The 19,642-nt window shown below is 48.2% G+C and overlaps 1 protein-coding gene across 1 annotated transcript in view; it reads right to left on the bottom strand.

Moving 5' to 3' along the window:
* The window catches only part of LOC144770020 (putative cation-transporting ATPase 13A5), a 235,626-nt gene that overhangs the window by 79,147 nt on the left and 136,837 nt on the right, over positions 1-19,642 (bottom strand). Inside the window, exons 10-11 of the mRNA XM_078654213.1 lie at positions 3,042-3,209; positions 2,539-2,555 (exon numbers count right to left, since the gene is read on the bottom strand). Coding sequence (XP_078510339.1) covers positions 2,539-2,555; positions 3,042-3,209 — 185 coding nt within the window. The remainder of the gene's footprint in view (positions 1-2,538; positions 2,556-3,041; positions 3,210-19,642) is intronic.

Consider the following 19,642-nt stretch of genomic DNA (forward strand, 5'->3'; position numbering starts at 1 on the left):
TCTGGGAATGAATGTGACTATCAAAAAGAAATTTTAAGTGCAAAGAGGTCCTCCCTTCCTGCCCTTGCTTCTAACTCACTACAGGGCATATGCAACCCTTTGTGTGGAGACCGGACACCGCTTATTCAGGTGTAAGTGAGGATGGGTACAACTCTTCTCTCCCATCCTGCCTGGATCGCCCTTCCAATTCAAACTGAAGCCACCACTATGTGAGGCCGTCTAGCGGGAATACACAAAGCCCAGCTGTCTACCTCCCCAGACATGTGAGCAGGGACAGGCAGCAGGCGCCAAATGGCTAAAGTGAGAAAATACTAACTTTTTTAAAGTGTCATTTTCAGATGTGCTATTTAAAATCTGACTTCACCATAAGTTTGGATTTTAAATTGTGATTCCAGCGACACCAAACTCGAAAAGGCTATCTCTTTGCAATTGGGAATTACACTTATAAAATGTAAAACGATGTCCTAATGTTATCCATGGAAGAGATAGCTGTGGCAGTGAAATCCAAATTGGAGTATGTGTACTACCAGGACAAAACTTGTACATGCCCTGCAATCGTGGAAGATGTCTGGACATTAAGGAGAGGAGGTAATTGAGTGGCGGGAACTGTGACAACGTCCATTTTTATTTTCCTATCTTGTCCCAATGGAAAACTATACTTAAAAAAGGTTATAAGGGATACTTCATGTTAACCTATGGGAGAGGTAGGCCCTGCCATATTAAAAAATGAATTTAAGAGAATTTCACTTCCAGGACATGTAAAACTTGTCAAACCTTTAAATACATGGCATCCTGCCGTCTTAGCTGTTCAGGGATGACTTATATGTATAAAAAAGGAAGATTTGGGCATGGAAAGAGGTTGAACTGGCCAGGTTGACATGGCATTTTAAAACTGCACACACAGGGGCCCATTAGGATGGTGGGCGGATTGCCCCCGCCAGGCTGGCGGTGGCCACTGCCGGCCTGGTGGGGGCAATCCACCCGCCATCCTAACCAGAATGACCCCCCTGCCATATTAGCATGGCTGGGGGGTCCGAGGCGGACAGAAGGTGACCGGGGCGGAAAAGGTTTAACATGGTGGCGGTGTCTAATAGACACCGCCAGCCATATTAGGATGGCCCTCTGCAGTTGCCTTTCACGGAAAGGCAGGCGGTCTTCACTTTGGGGGCCCCCTGTGGGCCCCCAGAGTGAAGAAGAGGTTGGGGGTACACACGGGGGGGTACCTGTGGTACCCCCCAGCATTTGCATACACAAAGCAGCAGGCACATGCATTTTTAGCACTGTGGAAGGCGGTGCTGAGAGCACCGCCCGCCACAATGTTAAAAATGCAGGATGCACCCGCCACTGTGGTGGGCGCATCCTAATACCCCCCACAGGACCTCCGCCATATGGCGGCCGGTCCCAAGTACCGTGAGGATGGCGGGCGGGCAAAGTCCGCCCGCCATCCTAATGGCCCCCACAGTCTCTACAGTGGCCGGCTTGATACATGTTTAATCCCTTCGCTGCGGCGGCAATTTCGCCGCAGCGCTGGGGGGTGGGGCGGCCACGCGCTGCTCCCATGCTTGTGACGGAACCGCTCCGTCACGAGCCTCGGGTGCGCTGTGCTTATGACGGAGCGGTTCCGTCACGGCCCCGCCCGCTCAATGGAACGTCCAGCGCAGGAGCGGAATCGGCGCCGCGCAGGCTCGCCGAGCGGGCCATGACGGAACCGCTCCGTCATCAGCACAGCGTGTCCGTGGCTGGTGACGGAGCGGTTCCGTCACCAGCATGCATGTGGTTAAATGGCTACTTAAGTGGGTGGCACAAACAGTGCTGCAAGCCCGCTAGTACCATTTAATATATATGCCCTGGGACCAGAAGTAAATTAAATATGCAAATTGTGGATAAGCCAATGTTACCACATAATGAGGAGAGAACACAAGCACTTTAGCGCTGGTTAGCAGTGGTAAAGTGCACAGTCCTAAAGCCAACAAAAACAAATTTAGCAGAAAAGGGGAGGAGAAGTATTTCAAACTATTTTTTATTTGGTGTCATTAACTTCCTGCCTCCATTAATTTTTATGGAAATGAGCTGCAGAGCCTGTGAGTCCAACTGTGTTTTCCATTTCAAAGTCTTTAGTACCCCTGTGGCATGCTGGAATAAAGCAGATTGGTAAAGGATGATCTTTTATTCTTAATAGGACCAGTAATAGCATTTTTTATTTATGACTTATTTTACGTTTTATTGGACTTTTAAAATTACTTACATTTGTTGGAAGAGTTTTCTCTTATTTTCTCTTTTTAAATTGTACTTCTCCTTTTTATACGTGTTGTTATAAAATAATATTTGTATCTTTTATATCTCAGGTTATATTGTACTATCTGTATTTTCTGTATGTATTTGTATGATTTGAACAAAGAATGGTGATGAGTTACTGTGCATGTGAGCACTCATCTCTGGCACTTGAATTACTCCAGAGCTGAGATGGAGTGCATTTACTACTATTTTACGACCTCTTTATTGGATGTAGTCACTTTATAAGTGTAGTTGATGAATAACAATTGGCGAATGCGTGTCTGCATTTGCATGTCCTTTCCTTTACCCCCACCTCTTTCAGGATTAAGTATTCCCCATTTTGCAGCCTCTCACACTGGTCCATTCTGACATTTACTGCCAGATGTCTATCCAGGTGTGCACAAAGATCCGAACATGTGGCAGAGATCTCCACACAGAAAACACAGAAGTGGCAGAGGCAGAGGTGAATATCATTCTCATAGTTCATGAGTGATACAACTGTAGTACTACTTTACATGCTACAACATACAGGTTTAGACTCCGCCCCTTTTTAAAGTTAGAGAAGATTCCCATTCCATCTTGAATGCTGTAGACACATTTTACTTTCCAAAAAACAACATTTGCTTCGCGGTGCAGTCACATGAATGGCCTTCAAAGGAATTGTTAGTGTTTACTTTACCCCACCCTGATCATAACAAGTAATAGGCAAGATAGAGCAGAGGGGCTAGACAGCATCAAGTTAAGTCCTTCCAAGGAAGAGGAGATACTCGCATTTCTTTTGTATTTGTCGTCCAGATCGTCCTCCTGTGTTCGCAGTATGATGGCGGCGGGCGTGGATCCCTCCGGCGCGGTGGCCTCCACCAGGATCCCCTTGCTTCCTTCTGGGACCATCCCTGAAGTCTTGGCAACAGTGAGAGCAGTCTGGAGGTTGTCACCTGTGAAGAGCAGTGAGACTGGGCTGTAAGCTTGGTATGCACAGAGCAAGGCAAATCATCTGTGCTTCAATCCGCGGATACAGATGGGTCCAAAGCATGTCTTCTGGAATCAGCCGTAGGACTGAGTATTAGGGACTGAAGCTCAAACAGTCCTCGATATTCTTGTACCACAATATTCTGGGCCTTGATATTTGGTGGTACAATCGAGTCACAGGACACACGCACTCATAAGATATGGACCGACACCCAAAACAAACCAGCCAAGGTCACAGGACACACATGCATGTAGAGCACTCTTAAGAATGGACCTACACCCAGAACAAACCAGCCAAGGTCACAGGACACACATGCATGTAGAGCACCCATAAGAATGGACCTACACCCAAACAAACCAACCAAGGTCACAGGACACACATGCATGTAGAGCACCCATAAGAATGGACCTACACCCAAAACAAACCAGCCAAGGTCACAGGACGCACATGCATGTAGAGCGTTCATGAGAATGGACCGACACCCAGAACAAACCAGCCAAGGTCACAGGACACACAAGCATGTAGAGCACTCATAAGAATGGACCGACACCCAAAACAAACCAGCCAAGGTCACAGGACACACAAGCATGTAGAGCACTCATAAGAATGGACCGACACCCAAAACAAACCAGCCAAGGTCAGAGGACACACATGCATGTAGAGCACTCATAAGAATGGACCTACATCCAGAACAAACCAGCCAAGGTCACAGGACACACATGCATGTAGAGCACTCACAAGAATGGACCGACACCAAGAACAAACCAGCCAAGGTCACAGGACACACATGCATGCAGAGCATCCATAATAATGGACCAACACCCAGAACAAACCAGCCAAGGTCACAGGACACACATGCATGTAGAGCACTCACAAGAATGGACCGACACCAAGAACAAACCAGCCAAGGTCACGGAACACACATGCATGCAGAGCATCCATAATAATGGACCAACACCCAGAACAAACCAGCCAAGGTCACAGGACACACATGCATGTAGAGCACTCAAAAGAATGGACCTACCCCCAAAACAAACCAGCCAAGGTCACAGGACACACATGCATGTAGAGCACTCACAAGAATGGACCGACACCAAGAACAAACCAGCCAAGGTCACAGGACACACATGCATGTAGAGCACTCATAAGAATGGACCTACACCCAAAACAAACCAGCCAAGGTCACAGGACACACAGGCATGCAGAGCATCCATAAGAATGGACCGACACCCAGAACAAACCAGCCAAGGTCACAGGACACACATGCATGCAGAGCGTTCCTAAGAATGGACCGACACCCAGAACAAACCAGCCAAGGTCACAGGACACACATGCATGTAGAGCACTCATAAGAATGGACCTACACCCAAAACAAACCAGCCAAGGTCACAGGACACACAGGCATGCAGAGCATCCATAAGAATGGACCGACACCCAGAACAAACCAGCCAAGGTCACAGGACACACATGCATGCAGAGCGTTCCTAAGAATGGACCGACACCCAGAACAAACCAGCCAAGGTCACAGGACACACATGCATGTAGAGCACTCATAAGAATGGACCTACACCCAGAACAAACCAGCCAAGGGCACAGGACACACATGCATGTAGAGCACTCATAAGAATGGACCTACACCCAGAACAAACCAGCCAAGGTCACAGTAAACACATGCATGTAGAGCACTCATAAGAAAGGACCTACACCCAGAACAAACCAGCCAAGGTCACAGGACACACAGGCATGCAGAGCATCCATAGGAATGGACCTACACCCAAAACAGGCCAGCCAATGTCACAGGACACACATGCATGTAGAGCACTCAAAAAATGGAGATACACCCAGAACAAACCAGCCAAGGTCACAGGACACACATGCATGCAGAGCACTCATAAGAATGGACCGACACCCAAAACAAGCCAGCCAAGGTCACAGGACGCACAGGCATGCAGAGCATCCATAAGAATGGACCGACACCCAGAACAAACCAGCCAAGGTCACAGGACACACATGCATGCAGAGCACTCATAAGAATGGACCGACACCCAAAACAAACCAGCCAAGGTCACAGGACACACATGCATGTAGAGCACTCATAAGAATGAACCCACACCCAAAACAAACCAGCCAAGGTCACATTACACACATGCATGTAGAGCACTCATAAGAATGGACCGACACCCAAAACAAACCAGCCAAGGTCACATTACACACATGCATGCAGAGCACTCATAAGAATGGACCGACACCCAAAACAAACCAGCCAAGGTCACAGGACACACATGCATGTAGAGCACTCATAAGAATGAACCCACACCCAAAACAAACCAGCCAAGGTCACATTACACACATGCATGTAGAGCATCCATAAGAATGGACCTACACCCAAAACAAACCAGCCAAGGTCACAGGACACACATGCATGTAGAGCACTCATAAGAATGGAGCTACACCCAGAACAAACCAGCCAAGGTCACAGGACACACATGCATGTAAGGCACTCATAAGAATGGACCTACACCCAAACGAAACCAGCCAAGGTCAGAGGACACACATGCATGCAGAGCACTCATAAGAATGGACCTACACCCAGAACAAAAAAGCCAAGGTCACAGGACACACATGCATGTAGAGCACTCATAAGAATGGACCGACACCCAAAACAAACCAGCCAAGGTCACAGGACACACATGCATGCAGAGCATCCATAAGAATGGACCGACACCCAGAACAAACCAGCCAAGGTCACAGGACACACATGCATGTAGAGCACTCATAAGAATGGACCTACACCCAGAACAAACCAACCAAGGTCAGAGGACACACATGCATGCAGAGCACTCATAAGAATGGACCTACACCAAGAACAAACCAGCCAAGGTCACAGGACACACATGCATGCAGAGCACTCATAAGAATGGACCTACACCCAGAACAAACCAACCAAGGTCACAGGACACACATGCATGTAGAGCACTCATAAGAATGGACCTACACCCAAAACAAACCAACCAAGGTCACAGTACACACATGCATGTAGAGCACTCATAAGAATGGACCTACACCCAAAACAAGCCAGCCAACGTCACAGGACACACATGCATGTAGAGCACTCAAAAAATGGAGATACACCCAGAACAAACCAGCCAAGGTCACAGGACACACATGCATGTATAGCACTCATAAGAATGGACCTACAACCAGAACAAACCAGCCAAGGTCACAGGACACACATGCATGCAGAGCACTCATAAGAATGGACCGACACCCAAAACAAGCCAGCCAAGGTCACAGGACGCACAGGCATGCAGAGCATCCATAAGAATGGACCGACACCCAGAACAAACCAGCCAAGGTCACAGGACACACATGCATGTAGAGCACTCATAAGAATGAACCTACACCCAGAACAAACCAGCCAAGGTCACAGGACATACATGCATGTAGAGCACTCATAAGAATGGACCTACACCCAAACGAAACCAGCCAAGGTCAGAGGACACACATGCATGCAGAGCACTCATAAGAATGGACCTACACCCAGAACAAACCAGCCAAGGTCAAAGGACACACATGTATGTAGAGCACTCATAAGAATGGACCGACACCCAAAACAAACCAGCCAAGGTCACAGGACACACATGCATGCAGAGCATCCATAAGAATGGACCGACACCCAGAACAAACCAGCCAAGGTCACAGGACACACATGCATGTAGAGCACTCATAAGAATGGACCTACACCCAGAACAAACCAACCAAGGTCAGAGGACACACATGCATGCAGAGCACTCATAAGAATGGACCTACACCCAGAACAAACCAGCCAAGGTCACAGGACACACATGCATGTAGAGCACTCATAAGAATGGACCTACACCCAAAACAAACCAGCCAAGGTCACAGGACACACATGCATGCAGAGCACTCATAAGAATGGAGCTACACCCAGAACAAACCAGCCTAGGTCACAGGACACACATGCATGCAGAGCACTCATAAGAATGGACCTACACCCAGAACAAACCAGCCAAGGTCACAGGACACACATGCATGCAGAGCACTCATAAGAATAGACCGACACCCAGAACCAACCAGCCAAGGTCAGAGGACACACATGCATGCAGAGCACTCATAAGAATGGACCTACACCCAAAACAAACCAGCCAAGGTCACAGGACACACATGCATGCATAGCACTCATGAATTGACCTACACCCAAAACAAGCCAGCCAAAGTCACAGGACACACATGCATGCAGAGCACTCATAAGAATGGACCTACACCCAAAACAAACCAGCCAAGGTCACAGGACACACATGCATGTAGAGCACTCATAAGAATGGACCTACACCCAACACAAACCAGCCAAGGTCACAGGACACACATACATGCAGAGCATCCATACGAATGGACCGACACCCAAAACAAACCAGCCACGGTCACAGGACACACATGCATGCAGAGCACTCATAAGAATGGACCTACACCCAGAACAAACTAACCAAGGTGACAGGACACACATGCATGTAGAGCATCCATAAGAATGGACCTACACCCAGAACAAACCAGCCAAGGTCAGAGGACACACATGCATGCAGAGCACTCACAAGAATGGACCTACACCCAACACAAACCAGCCAAGGTCACAGGACACACATGCATGTAGAGCGTTCATAAGAATGGACCTACACCCAGAACAAACCAGCCAAGGTCACAGGACACACTTGCATGCAGAGCACTCATAAGAATGGACCTACACCCAGAACAAACCAGCCAAGGTCACAGGACACACATGCATGCAGAGCACTCATAATAATGGACCTACACCCAGAACAAACCAGCCAAGGTCACAGGACACACATGCATGTAGAGCATTCACAAGCATGGACCGACACCCAACACAAACCAGCCAAGGTCACAGGACACACAGGCATGTAGAGCACTCATAAGAATGGACCTACACCCAGAACAAACCAGCCAAGGTCAGAGGACACACATGCATGTAGAGCACTCATAAGAATGGACCGACACCCAAAACAAACCAGCCAAGGTCACAGGACACACATGCATGTAGAGCACCAGGTCACAGGACACACATGCATGCAGAGCATCCATAAGAATGGACCTACACCCAAAACAAACCAGCCAAGGTCACAGGACACACATGAATGTAGAGCACTCATAAGAATGGACCTACACCCAAAACAAACCAGCCAAGGTCACAGGACACACAGGCATGCAGAGCATCCATAAGAATGGACCGACACCCAGAACAAACCAGCCAAGGTCACAGGACACACATGCATGCAGAGCATCCATAAGAATGGACCGACACCCAGAACAAACCAGTCAAGGTCACAGGACACACATGCATGTAGAGCACTCAAAAGAATGGACCTACCCCCAAAACAAACCAGCCAAGGTCACAGGACACACATGCATGTAGAGCACTCACAAGAATGGACCGACACCAAGAACAAACCAGCCAAGGTCACAGGACACACATGCATGTAGAGCACCAGGTCACAGGACACACATGCATGCAGAGCATCCATAAGAATGGACCTACACCCAAAACAAACCAGCCAAGGTCACAGGACACACATGAATGTAGAGCACTCATAAGAATGGACCTACACCCAAAACAAACCAGCCAAGGTCACAGGACACACAGGCATGCAGAGCATCCATAAGAATGGACCGACACCCAGAACAAACCAGCCAAGGTCACAGGACACACATGCATGTAGAGCGTTCATAAGAATGGACCGACACCCAGAATAAACCAGCCAAGGTCAGAGCACTCATACGAATGGACCTACACCCAATACAAACCAGCCAAGGTCACAGGACACACATGCATGCAGAGCATCCATAAGAATGGACCTACACCCAGAACAAACCAGCCAAGGTGACAGGACACACATGCATGCAGAGCATCCATAAGAATGGACCTACACCCAAAACAAACCAGCCAAGGTCACAGGACACACATGCATGTAGAGCGTTCATAAGAATGGACCTACACCCAGAACAAACCAACCAAGGTCAGAGGACACACATGCATGTAGAGCACTCATAAGAATGGACCTACACCCAAAACAAACCAGCCAAGGTGACAGGACACACATGCATGCAGAGCATCCATAAGAATGGACCGACACCCAAAACAAACCAGCCAAGGTCACAGTACACACGTGCATGTAGAGCACTCATAAGAATGGACCTACACCCAAAACAAACCAGCCAAGGTGACAGGACACACATGCATGTAGAGCACTCACAAGAATGGATCGACACCCAAAACAAACCAGCCAAGGTCAGAGGACACACATGCATGTAGAGCACTCATACGAATGGACCTACACCCAATACAAACCAGCCAAGGTCACAGGACACACATGCATGCAGAGCACTCACAAGAATGGAGCTACACCCAGAACAAACCAACCAAGGTCACAGGACAAACAGGCATGCAGAGCATCCATAAGAATGGACCTACACCCAGAACAAACCAGCCAAGGTCACAGGACACACATGCATGCAGAGCACTCATAAGAATGGACCTACACCCAGAACAAACCAGCCAAGGTCAGAGGACACACATGCATGTAGAGCGTTTATAAGAATGGACCTACACCCAGAACAAACCAGCCAAGGTCACAGGACACACATGCATGTGGAGCACTCATAAGAATGGACCTACACCCAGAACAAACCAGCCAAGGTCACAGGACACACATGCATGCAGAACACTCATAAGAATGGACCTACACCCAAAACAAACCAGCCAAGGTCGCAGGACACACATGCATGCAGAGCATCCATAAGAATGGACCGACACCAAGAACAAACCAGCCAAGGTCACAGGACACAGATGCATGCAGATCACTCATAAGAATGGACCTACACCCAAAACAAACCAGCCAAGGTCACAGGACACACATGCATGCAGAGCACTCATAAGAATGGACCTACACCCAGAACAAACCAGCCAAGGTCACAGGACACACATGCATGTAGAGCGTTCATAAGAATGGACCTACACCCAGAACAAACCAGCCAAGGTCACAGGACACACATGCATGTAGAGCACTCATAAGAATGGACCTACACCCAGAACAAACCAGCCAAGGTCAGAGGACACACATGCATGTAGAGCGTTCATAAGAATGGACCTACACCCAGAACAAACCAGCCAAGGTCACAGGACACACATGCATGTAGAGCACTCATAAGAATGGACCTACACCCAGAACAAACCAGCCAAGGTCACAGGACACACATGCATGTGGAGCACTCATAAGAATGGACCTACACCCAGAACAAACCAGCCAAGGTCACAGGACACACATGCATGCAGAGCATCCATAAGAATGGACCTACACCAAGAACAAACCAGCCAAGGTCACAGGACACAGATGCATGCAGATCACTCATAAGAATGGACCTGCACCCAAAACAAACCAGCCAAGGTCACAGGACACACATGCATGTAGAGCGTTCATAAGAATGGACCGACACCCAGAACAAACCAGCCAAGGTCACAGGACACACATTCATGCAGATCACTCATAAGAATGGACCTGCACCCAAAACAAACCAGCCAAGGTCACAGGACACACATGCATGTGGAGCACTCATAAGAATGGACCTACACCCAGAACAAACCAGCCAAGGTCACAGGACACACATGCATGCAGAGCATCCATAAGAATGGACCTACACCAAGAACAAACCAGCCAAGGTCACAGGACACAGATGCATGCAGATCACTCATAAGAATGGACCTGCACCCAAAACAAACCAGCCAAGGTCACAGGACACACATGCATGTAGAGCGTTCATAAGAATGGACCGACACCCAGAACAAACCAGCCAAGGTCACAGGACACACATTCATGCAGATCACTCATAAGAATGGACCTGCACCCAAAACAAACCAGCCAAGGTCACAGGACGCACGTGCATGTAGAGCACTCATAAGAATGGACCGACACCCAGAACAAACCAGCCAAGGTCACAGGACAAACATGCATGTAGAGCGTTCATAAGAATGGACCGACACCCAGAACAAACCAGCCAAGGTCACAGGACACACATGCATGCAGAACACTCATAATAATGGACCTACACCAAAAACAAACCAGCCCAGGTCACAGGACACACATGCATGCAGAGCATCCATAAGAATGGACCGACACCCAGAACAAGCCAGCCAAGGTAACAGGAAACACATGCATGCCAGAACAAACCAGCCAAGGTCTCAGGACACACATGCATGCAGAGCACTCATAAGAATGGACCTACACCCAAAACAAACCAGCCCAGGTCACAGGACACACATGCATGCAGAGCATCCATAAGAATGGACCGACACCCAGAACAAGCCAGCCAAGGTAACAGGAAACACATGCATGCCAGAACAAACCATCCAAGGTCTCAGGACACACATGCATGCAGACCATAAGAATGGACCTACACCAAAAACAAACCAGCCCAGGTCACAGGACACACATGCATGCAGAGCATCCATAAGAATGGACGGACACCCAGAACAAGCCAGCCAAGGTAACAGGAAACACATGCATGCCAGAACAAACCATCCAAGGTCTCAGGACACACATGCATGCAGAGCATCCATAAGAATGGACGGACACCCAGAACAAGCCAGCCAAGGTAACAGGAAACACATGCATGCCAGAACAAACCAGCCAAGGTCACAGGACACACATGCATGTAGAGCACTCATAAGAATGGACCTACACCCAGAACAAACCAGCCAAGGTCACAGGACACACATGCATGTAGAGCACTCATAAGAATGGACCTACACCCAAAACAAACCAGCCAAGGTCACAGGACACTCATGCATGTAGAGCACTCATAAGAATGGACCTACACCCAGAACAAACCTGCCAAGGTCACAGGACAATTATAGGAATAACAGGAGAAAACCCATAGACCTCGTTGGGATGGGTATATTATGAAAACAAAAACAATTCCCAACTGGTTTTATGAAGAGACAGTTTAAATTGTGCATGCCATAAGCATTACAAAGAACAGAAGCAAGGAGTCAATTGATTTGGAAAAAAGTGGTATTATTCACCAAGGATAATGAAAGGTAAAGTTTCTTTCATATGGACATACAGTTTACACAGCACTGTAAAGATCAGATCTTGTGACAACCCAGTGGCACTTGGTGCAAGGTGCTATATACAGTATTAGTGAGGTGAGAGTGCAAGTGCTTTAAAAACAGCATTGACGGCGCATTAGACAACATATATGCATCACTTGAAACTCCAAAAACACAAGTTACAGTCACTTGGAATACAATTATTTCTTGTAGGAGTTTTAAGCGCGAAATGCGTCAAGTGATTCAGGCTGTATGGTCGACGGCGTTTCGATCCCCTTTGGTCGGGATCGTCATCAGGACAGGGTAGTCGATAAGTACAGTGCTGTGGGCAAAGAAAGGGGCAACTTTAGAGCAGGGGAATGGTGGCAGTAAAAGCGGGGGTGAAAGGGTGCACTCTTACAGGTAAGGACTGAATCACTAGAGGTATAGAGTGTCAAGGGGTGGCTGTTGTGGTGGCCGGAAAGGGAATGAGGGTGTGAGTTGGGGGTGCCTAGTGTGGAGAGATGGTCAGTCTAAGGTGAGTAATCCGGTCAGTGGAGACGTGGAAAGAATTTCCATAAAGATAATAATGCAGCACTCACACTGGCGCCAAGCAGGGATGCGAGGCTGGCGCACTCCGGAGTAAATTAGGACCTAGTGCTGGGGCAAGAAAGGTAATTGACAATTAAAGAGGGGCACGAGTAAGGCTGTTCAAGGGGAAAGGGAATAATAGGGTTGGTAAACAATACCTGAACGCGGCTTGTCGTCGGGTGGCTCGCGTCGTTGTGCAGCGTCTGGGAGGGTGAAGGGAGAGAGTCAGTAAAGCATGTAGCCGTGATCGAGCAGGCGCGAGGTGGTGAGCGCGATCTGGGCGAGCATTCTCGGTGGGTTGGAGATGCTCTTACCTGAAGAGTTCAGGAACACAGAAGGCAAGGGCTCAACTGGCGTGGCGGCTCACGGCAATCAATGCGGTAGCTGACCGAGGCTTCCCCGTGCCCTCGGTAATGACCAGGCAGCCTCGAGGAGGGGGCGGAGTCCATGCGTATGCCGGGGGCGGAGTATGGGAGTGACTAGGGACGTGTCGCGGAGCGATAGGCAGACGGGAGAGGGGGGGGGGCGGGGTTGGAAGGGCTGGGGAGGGAGCAGAGGGCGTGGGACATGGTTCCCACGGAAACGAGAGTAAACAGGAAAAGCTCGATCAGAAGGCAGAAAATGCCTGAAATTGCACTGGGTTGGTTGAGGAACAGCGCGTCCAACAGTGTAGGCGTGGCTGTGATGGAAGACACGCTGTGGAGGTACTTTTTACATATACAGTAGAACCCAGCAGTGGTATGCAAAACATTCGAGTTATACATCAATATGCGGACGATGGTATGCAGAAAGGAGTGCCCAACAATTTTAAGGCTCATGTAACATGAAGAGAGCCAAGGTATAAAACCGGACAGTTAAGAACAAGGGAAGAATCTGTCATTGGCCATAATCACATAGGAACATTTTGAGAGAATTAAAGTCAATGGTGGAAATGACACTTGTGTCAGTTGTACATAATGATTCACAATTAGTATTCCCAATACAGCAAGTTTATAAAGAACACCGGAGTGCAGACAATGGAATTTTAGATGGAGATGGTACTGGTCCATTCATCAAGGGTATTGAGTCCCTGATTGACTGAGTCGACCCTAACGATCCATTTGCATTCGGCTCTATTCAGTAGAGCGGCCATGTTACCTCCTCTGAGGGGTAATGTAGGTTTCTCGATGACAAACCATTTGAGATCCGTGTCCGTGTGTGATTGCTCTAGGAAATGTGAGACCAAGGGTGCTGTGAGCACTTTGCAGTTGATTCTGCTTTTGTGTTGTATGATCCGTTGTTTCACCATTTGGGTCGTCTGGCCAATGTAAATGAGGTCACAGGGGCAGCGGATGGCATATATGACGTTTTGGGTTTTGCAATTTGAGTGATGAGTGAGCTGGTGTGTCTGACCCTTGAATGTAAATTCTTTGGTATTCAGTGTCAGTTCACAGACGCTGCAGGATTGGCATTTGAAATGTCCGATGACAGGAGGTAATCCCCATGCTGCTGTGATGGTATGTTTCACGGTGGTGTTGGTCGGCCAAGTGATGGCCCTAACGAGGTGGTTGGCGATGTTATTCCCTCTTTGGTATGAAAACAGGGGTGGTGCATTGAATTGTTCTTCGGATCGTAGCACCGTCCAGTTCTTTTTAATTATTTTGGCAACTTTGTTACTGTCCGGGCTGAAGACAGAGACAAAGGGGATCCGGTTCAAAGTTTTTTTGTGTTGGTTGGGCCTCAGTAAGTCCTCCCGATGATTATACCACGCCCGTTTCTTTGCCTGTTTCACCAGACGTCGTGGGTAGCCTCTGTTGATCAGTTTTAGAGCCAGGATGTCCGCCTCCCTAAAGTAATCCTTGCGCCATTTGCAATTTTGCCGGATGCGGAGGAATTGGCCAAATGGTAGACCATCGCGTAGGCCTCTAGGATGGTTGCTTGAGTAGTGCAGCAGAGTGTTGCGTTCAGTGGGCTTGCGGAAGAGAGATGTCCCAAGTTTACCGTCTTCCGCATGTATCGTGACATCGAGGAAGGGCAAGTCATTTGGTTTGGTATCACTTGTAAATTTGAGGTGTTCTTGTGAGGAGTTCAACCACTCAATAAAAGGCTGTAGAGAGTTAGCCGTGCCGTTCCATATTAGTAAAATGTCATCGATGTATCGACGCCACAGATGGATTTGGGGTCGATACGGGTTGATTGGGTTGAGGAACAATGATTTTTCCAGGGCATGTACATAAAGAATGGCAAAATAGGGAGCAAAGCAAGCCCCCATCGCTACTCCCTTGATCTGAAGGTAGTATGTGTTCTTGTACAAGAAGTAGTTGTTTTGTAGGGCCACTCTTAGAAGGTCCATAATAAAGTCAGTGGGAATCTTGGATGGTTGAGGTCTAGAGATCAATAGATTTTTGATCACGTCGAGTCCTTCACAGTGGGGAATGTTTGTGTAAAGGGACTCGATGTCCAGACTTGCCATTATTTGATTGTTCAAGTCGAAGGGTTGGTCTTCAATGGTGTTGATTAAATCCATGGTGTCACGTATGTAGGTATCTGTGATGGGCACAAACTCTTTGATCACAGAGTCTACATATTTCCCAAGGGGTTCCAAGATGGAGCCGCACCCGGATACGATTGGGCGTCCGGGTGGATGTGGTCGTTGTTAGTCAATTGCCGCTCAACCTCTCTGTCGTATTCAGTGTTTTTGAGGACAACAATTCCGCCTCCCTTATCCGCGGGTTTGATAATTATATCAGGATTGTTTTGGAGGGTGTCGAGGACTTCTTTCTCTTTTAAAGGCAGATTGTAGGGGACGTAGCGCGGAGTTGTCTTGAGTTCCATGGATAAGGGAGGCGGAATTGTTGTCCTCAAAAACACTGAATACGACAGAGAGGTTGAGCGGCAATTGACTAACAACGACCACTACCGCGCTCTCTCTAAAGATCCTCTTGTAGACATAAGACAAAAAATTCTCTCTATAACAACCGCAGCGAGAGACAACAACGTCATCAGTAAAAAAGAATTTGAGTATTTGAACAATCCACATCCCAGGACTCCAATCCTATATGTACTCCCCAAAATACACAAGGATGCAAGAAATCCACCCGGACGCCCAATCGTATCCGGGTGCGGCTCCATCTTGGAACCCCTTGGGAAATATGTAGACTCTGTGATCAAAGAGTTTGTGCCCATCACAGATACCTACATACGTGACACCATGGATTTAATCAACACCATTGAAGACCAACCCTTCGACTTGAACAATCAAATAATGGCAAGTCTGGACATCGAGTCCCTTTACACAAACATTCCCCACTGTGAAGGACTCGACGTGATCAAAAATCTATTGATCTCTAGACCTCAACCATCCAAGATTCCCACTGACTTTATTATGGACCTTCTAAGAGTGGCCCTACAAAACAACTACTTCTTGTACAAGAACACATACTACCTTCAGATCAAGGGAGTAGCGATGGGGGCTTGCTTTGCTCCCAATTTTGCCATTCTTTATGTACATGCCCTGGAAAAATCATTGTTCCTCAACCCAATCAACCCGTATCGACCCCAAATCCATCTGTGGCATCGATACATCGATGACATTTTACTAATATGGAACGGCACGGCTAACTCTCTACATCCTTTTATTGAGTGGTTGAACTCCTCACAAGAACACCTCAAATTTACAAGTGATACCAAACCAAATGACTTGCCCTTCCTCGATGTCACGATACATGCGGAAGACGGTAAACTTGGGACATCTCTCTTCCGCAAGCCCACTGAACGCAACACTCTGCTGCACTACTCAAGCAACCATCCTAGAGGCCTACGCGATGGTCTACCATTTGGCCAATTCCTCCGCATCCGGCGAAATTGCAAATGGCGCAAGGATTACTTTAGGGAGGCGGACATCCTGGCTCTAAAACTGACCAACAGAGGCTACCCACGACGTCTGGTGAAACAGGCAAAGAAACGGGCGTGGTATAATCATCGGGAGGACTTACTGAGGCCCAACCAACACAAAAAAACTTTGAACCGGATCCCCTTTGTCTCTGTCTTCAGCCCGGACAGTAACAAAGTTGCCAAAATAATTAAAAAGAACTGGACGGTGCTACGATCCGAAGAACAATTCAATGCACCACCCCTGTTTTCATACCAAAGAGGGAATAACATCGCCAACCACCTCGTTAGGGCCATCACTTGGCCGACCAACACCACCGTGAAACATACCATCACAGCAGCCTGGGGATTACCTCCTGTCATCGGACATTTCAAATGCCAATCCTGCAGCGTCTGTGAACTGACACTGAATACCAAAGAATTTACATTCAAGGGTCAGACACACCAGCTCACTCATCACTCAAATTGCAAAACCCAAAACGTCATATATGCCATCCGCTGCCCCTGTGACCTCATTTACATTGGCCAGACGACCCAAATGGTGAAACAACGGATCATACAACACAAAAGCAGAATCAACTGCAAAGTGCTCACAGCACCCTTGGTCTCACATTTCCTAGAGCAATCACACACGGACACGGATCTCAAATGGTTGGTCATCGAGAAACCTACATTACCCCTCAGAGGAGGTAACATGGCCGCTCTACTGAATAGAGCCGAATGCAAATGGAGCTTTTCCTGTTTACTCTCGTTTCCGTGGGAACCATGTCCCACGCCCTCTGCTCCCTCCCCAGCCCTTCCAACCCCGCCCCCCCCTCTCCCGTCTGCCTATCGCTCCGCGACACGTCCCTAGTCACTCCCATACTCCGCCCCCGGCATACGCACGGACTCCGCCCCCTCCTCGAGGCTGCCTGGTCATTACCGAGGGCACGGGGAAGCCTCGGTCAGCTACCGCATTGATTGCCGTGAGCCGCCACGCCAGTTGAGCCCTTGCCTTCTGTGTTCCTGAACTCTTCAGGTAAGAGCATCTCCAACCCACCGAGAATGCTCGCCCAGATCGCGCTCACCACCTCGCGCCTGCTCGATCACGGCTACATGCTTTACTGACTCTCTCCCTTCACCCTCCCAGACGCTGCACAACAACGCGAGCCACCCGACAACAAGCCGCGTTCAGGTATTGTTTACCAACCCTATTATTCCCTTTCCCCTTGAACAGCCTTACTCGTGCCCCTCTTTAATTGTCAATTACCTTTCTTGCCCCAGCACTAGGTCCTAATTTACTCCGGAGTGCCGCCAGCCTCGCATCCCTGCTTGGCGCCAGTGTGAGTGCTGCATTATTATCTTTATGGAAATTCTTTCCACGTCTCCACTGACCGGATTACTCACCTTAGACTGACCATCTCTCCACACTAGGCACCCCCAACTCACACCCTCATTCCCTTTCCGGCCACCACAACAGCCACCCCTTGACACTCTATACCTCTAGTGATTCAGTCCTTACCTGTAAGAGTGCACCCTTTCACCCCCGCTTTTACTGCCACCATTCCCCTGCTCTAAAGTTGCCCCTTTCTTTGCCCACAGCACTGTACTTATCGACTACCCTGTCCTGATGACGATCCCGACCAAAGGGGATCGAAACGCCGTCGACCATACAGCCTGAATCACTTGACGCATTTCGCGCTTAAAACTCCTACAAGAAATAATTGTATTCCAAGTGACTGTAACTTGTGTTTTTGGAGTTTCAAGTGATGCATATATGTTGTCTAATGCGCCGTCAATGCTGTTTTTAAAGCACTTGCACTCTCACCTCACTAATACTGTATATAGCACCTTGCACCAAGTGCCACTGGGTTGTCACAAGATCTGATCTTTACAGTGCTGTGTAAACTGTATGTCCATATGAAAGAAACTTTACCTTTCATTATCCTTGGTGAATAATACCACTTTTTTCCAAATCAATTGACTCCTTGCTTCTGTTCTTTGTAATGCTTATGGCATGCACAATTTAAACTGTCTCTTCATAAAACCAGTTGGGAATTGTTTTTGTTTTCAAGGTCACAGGACACACATGCATGCAGAGCACTCATAAGAATGGAGCTACACCCAGAACAAACCAGCCAACGTCACAGGAGGCTGTGGCATAACATGGCTGGTTGAGTAAAGTAGTTTAGATGACTGAGAAGATATAATGAAAGGTGAGTAAGAAAGGGGACCTTGCAAGTAGGGGGGTTTGTTGAGAACATGTCTTTCATCCAAGTAGGTCACCGACTCTTACATTGTGGGGTATAGTAATTCTATCTTTAAAGTATCTACATTTGGCTCCTAACATTGAAATGCTTGGAAGTTTGGGTAGAAAAACTACCTCTTATTCAGCGCCCTGGGAATGACATATTTTCAATTGGGTCACTTCGGGCCCCCTTGGCAGGAGGAGGGAGGGGCCCTCCCTCCTCCTGCCACCTTTGAATAGGATGAAAGTAAAGTCTTTGCAATATAGAACTGGGTGAAAGGGCTGGGATAGTGGTGGTAAGCAGGCTGCTACACCCACTCACCCTAATCTGACAGATGCCACCCCCCATACTCCTGTGCTCTGGGGCGCACTGGCTTATTTTGTGAAACCTTAAAAGTGACTTGTCCCATGCGGTCCTGAAGTTGTAGCCTGCAGTGACCTTACCACCAGCTGGAAACACCTCTAACAGGCAAATCTCTACCCTTAGCTTCCCTTCATGGACCAATCTCAAAATCATCTTATTTGGATTCTCCAGACCTTTATCTACATGTGCAACTGACTGTTCAGTACTCATTACTAAAACACACTGTTT

The sequence above is a fragment of the Lissotriton helveticus genome, chromosome 7 (assembly GCF_964261635.1).
Source record: "Lissotriton helveticus chromosome 7, aLisHel1.1, whole genome shotgun sequence".
In the NCBI taxonomy this organism is placed as follows: Eukaryota; Metazoa; Chordata; class Amphibia; order Caudata; family Salamandridae; genus Lissotriton; species Lissotriton helveticus.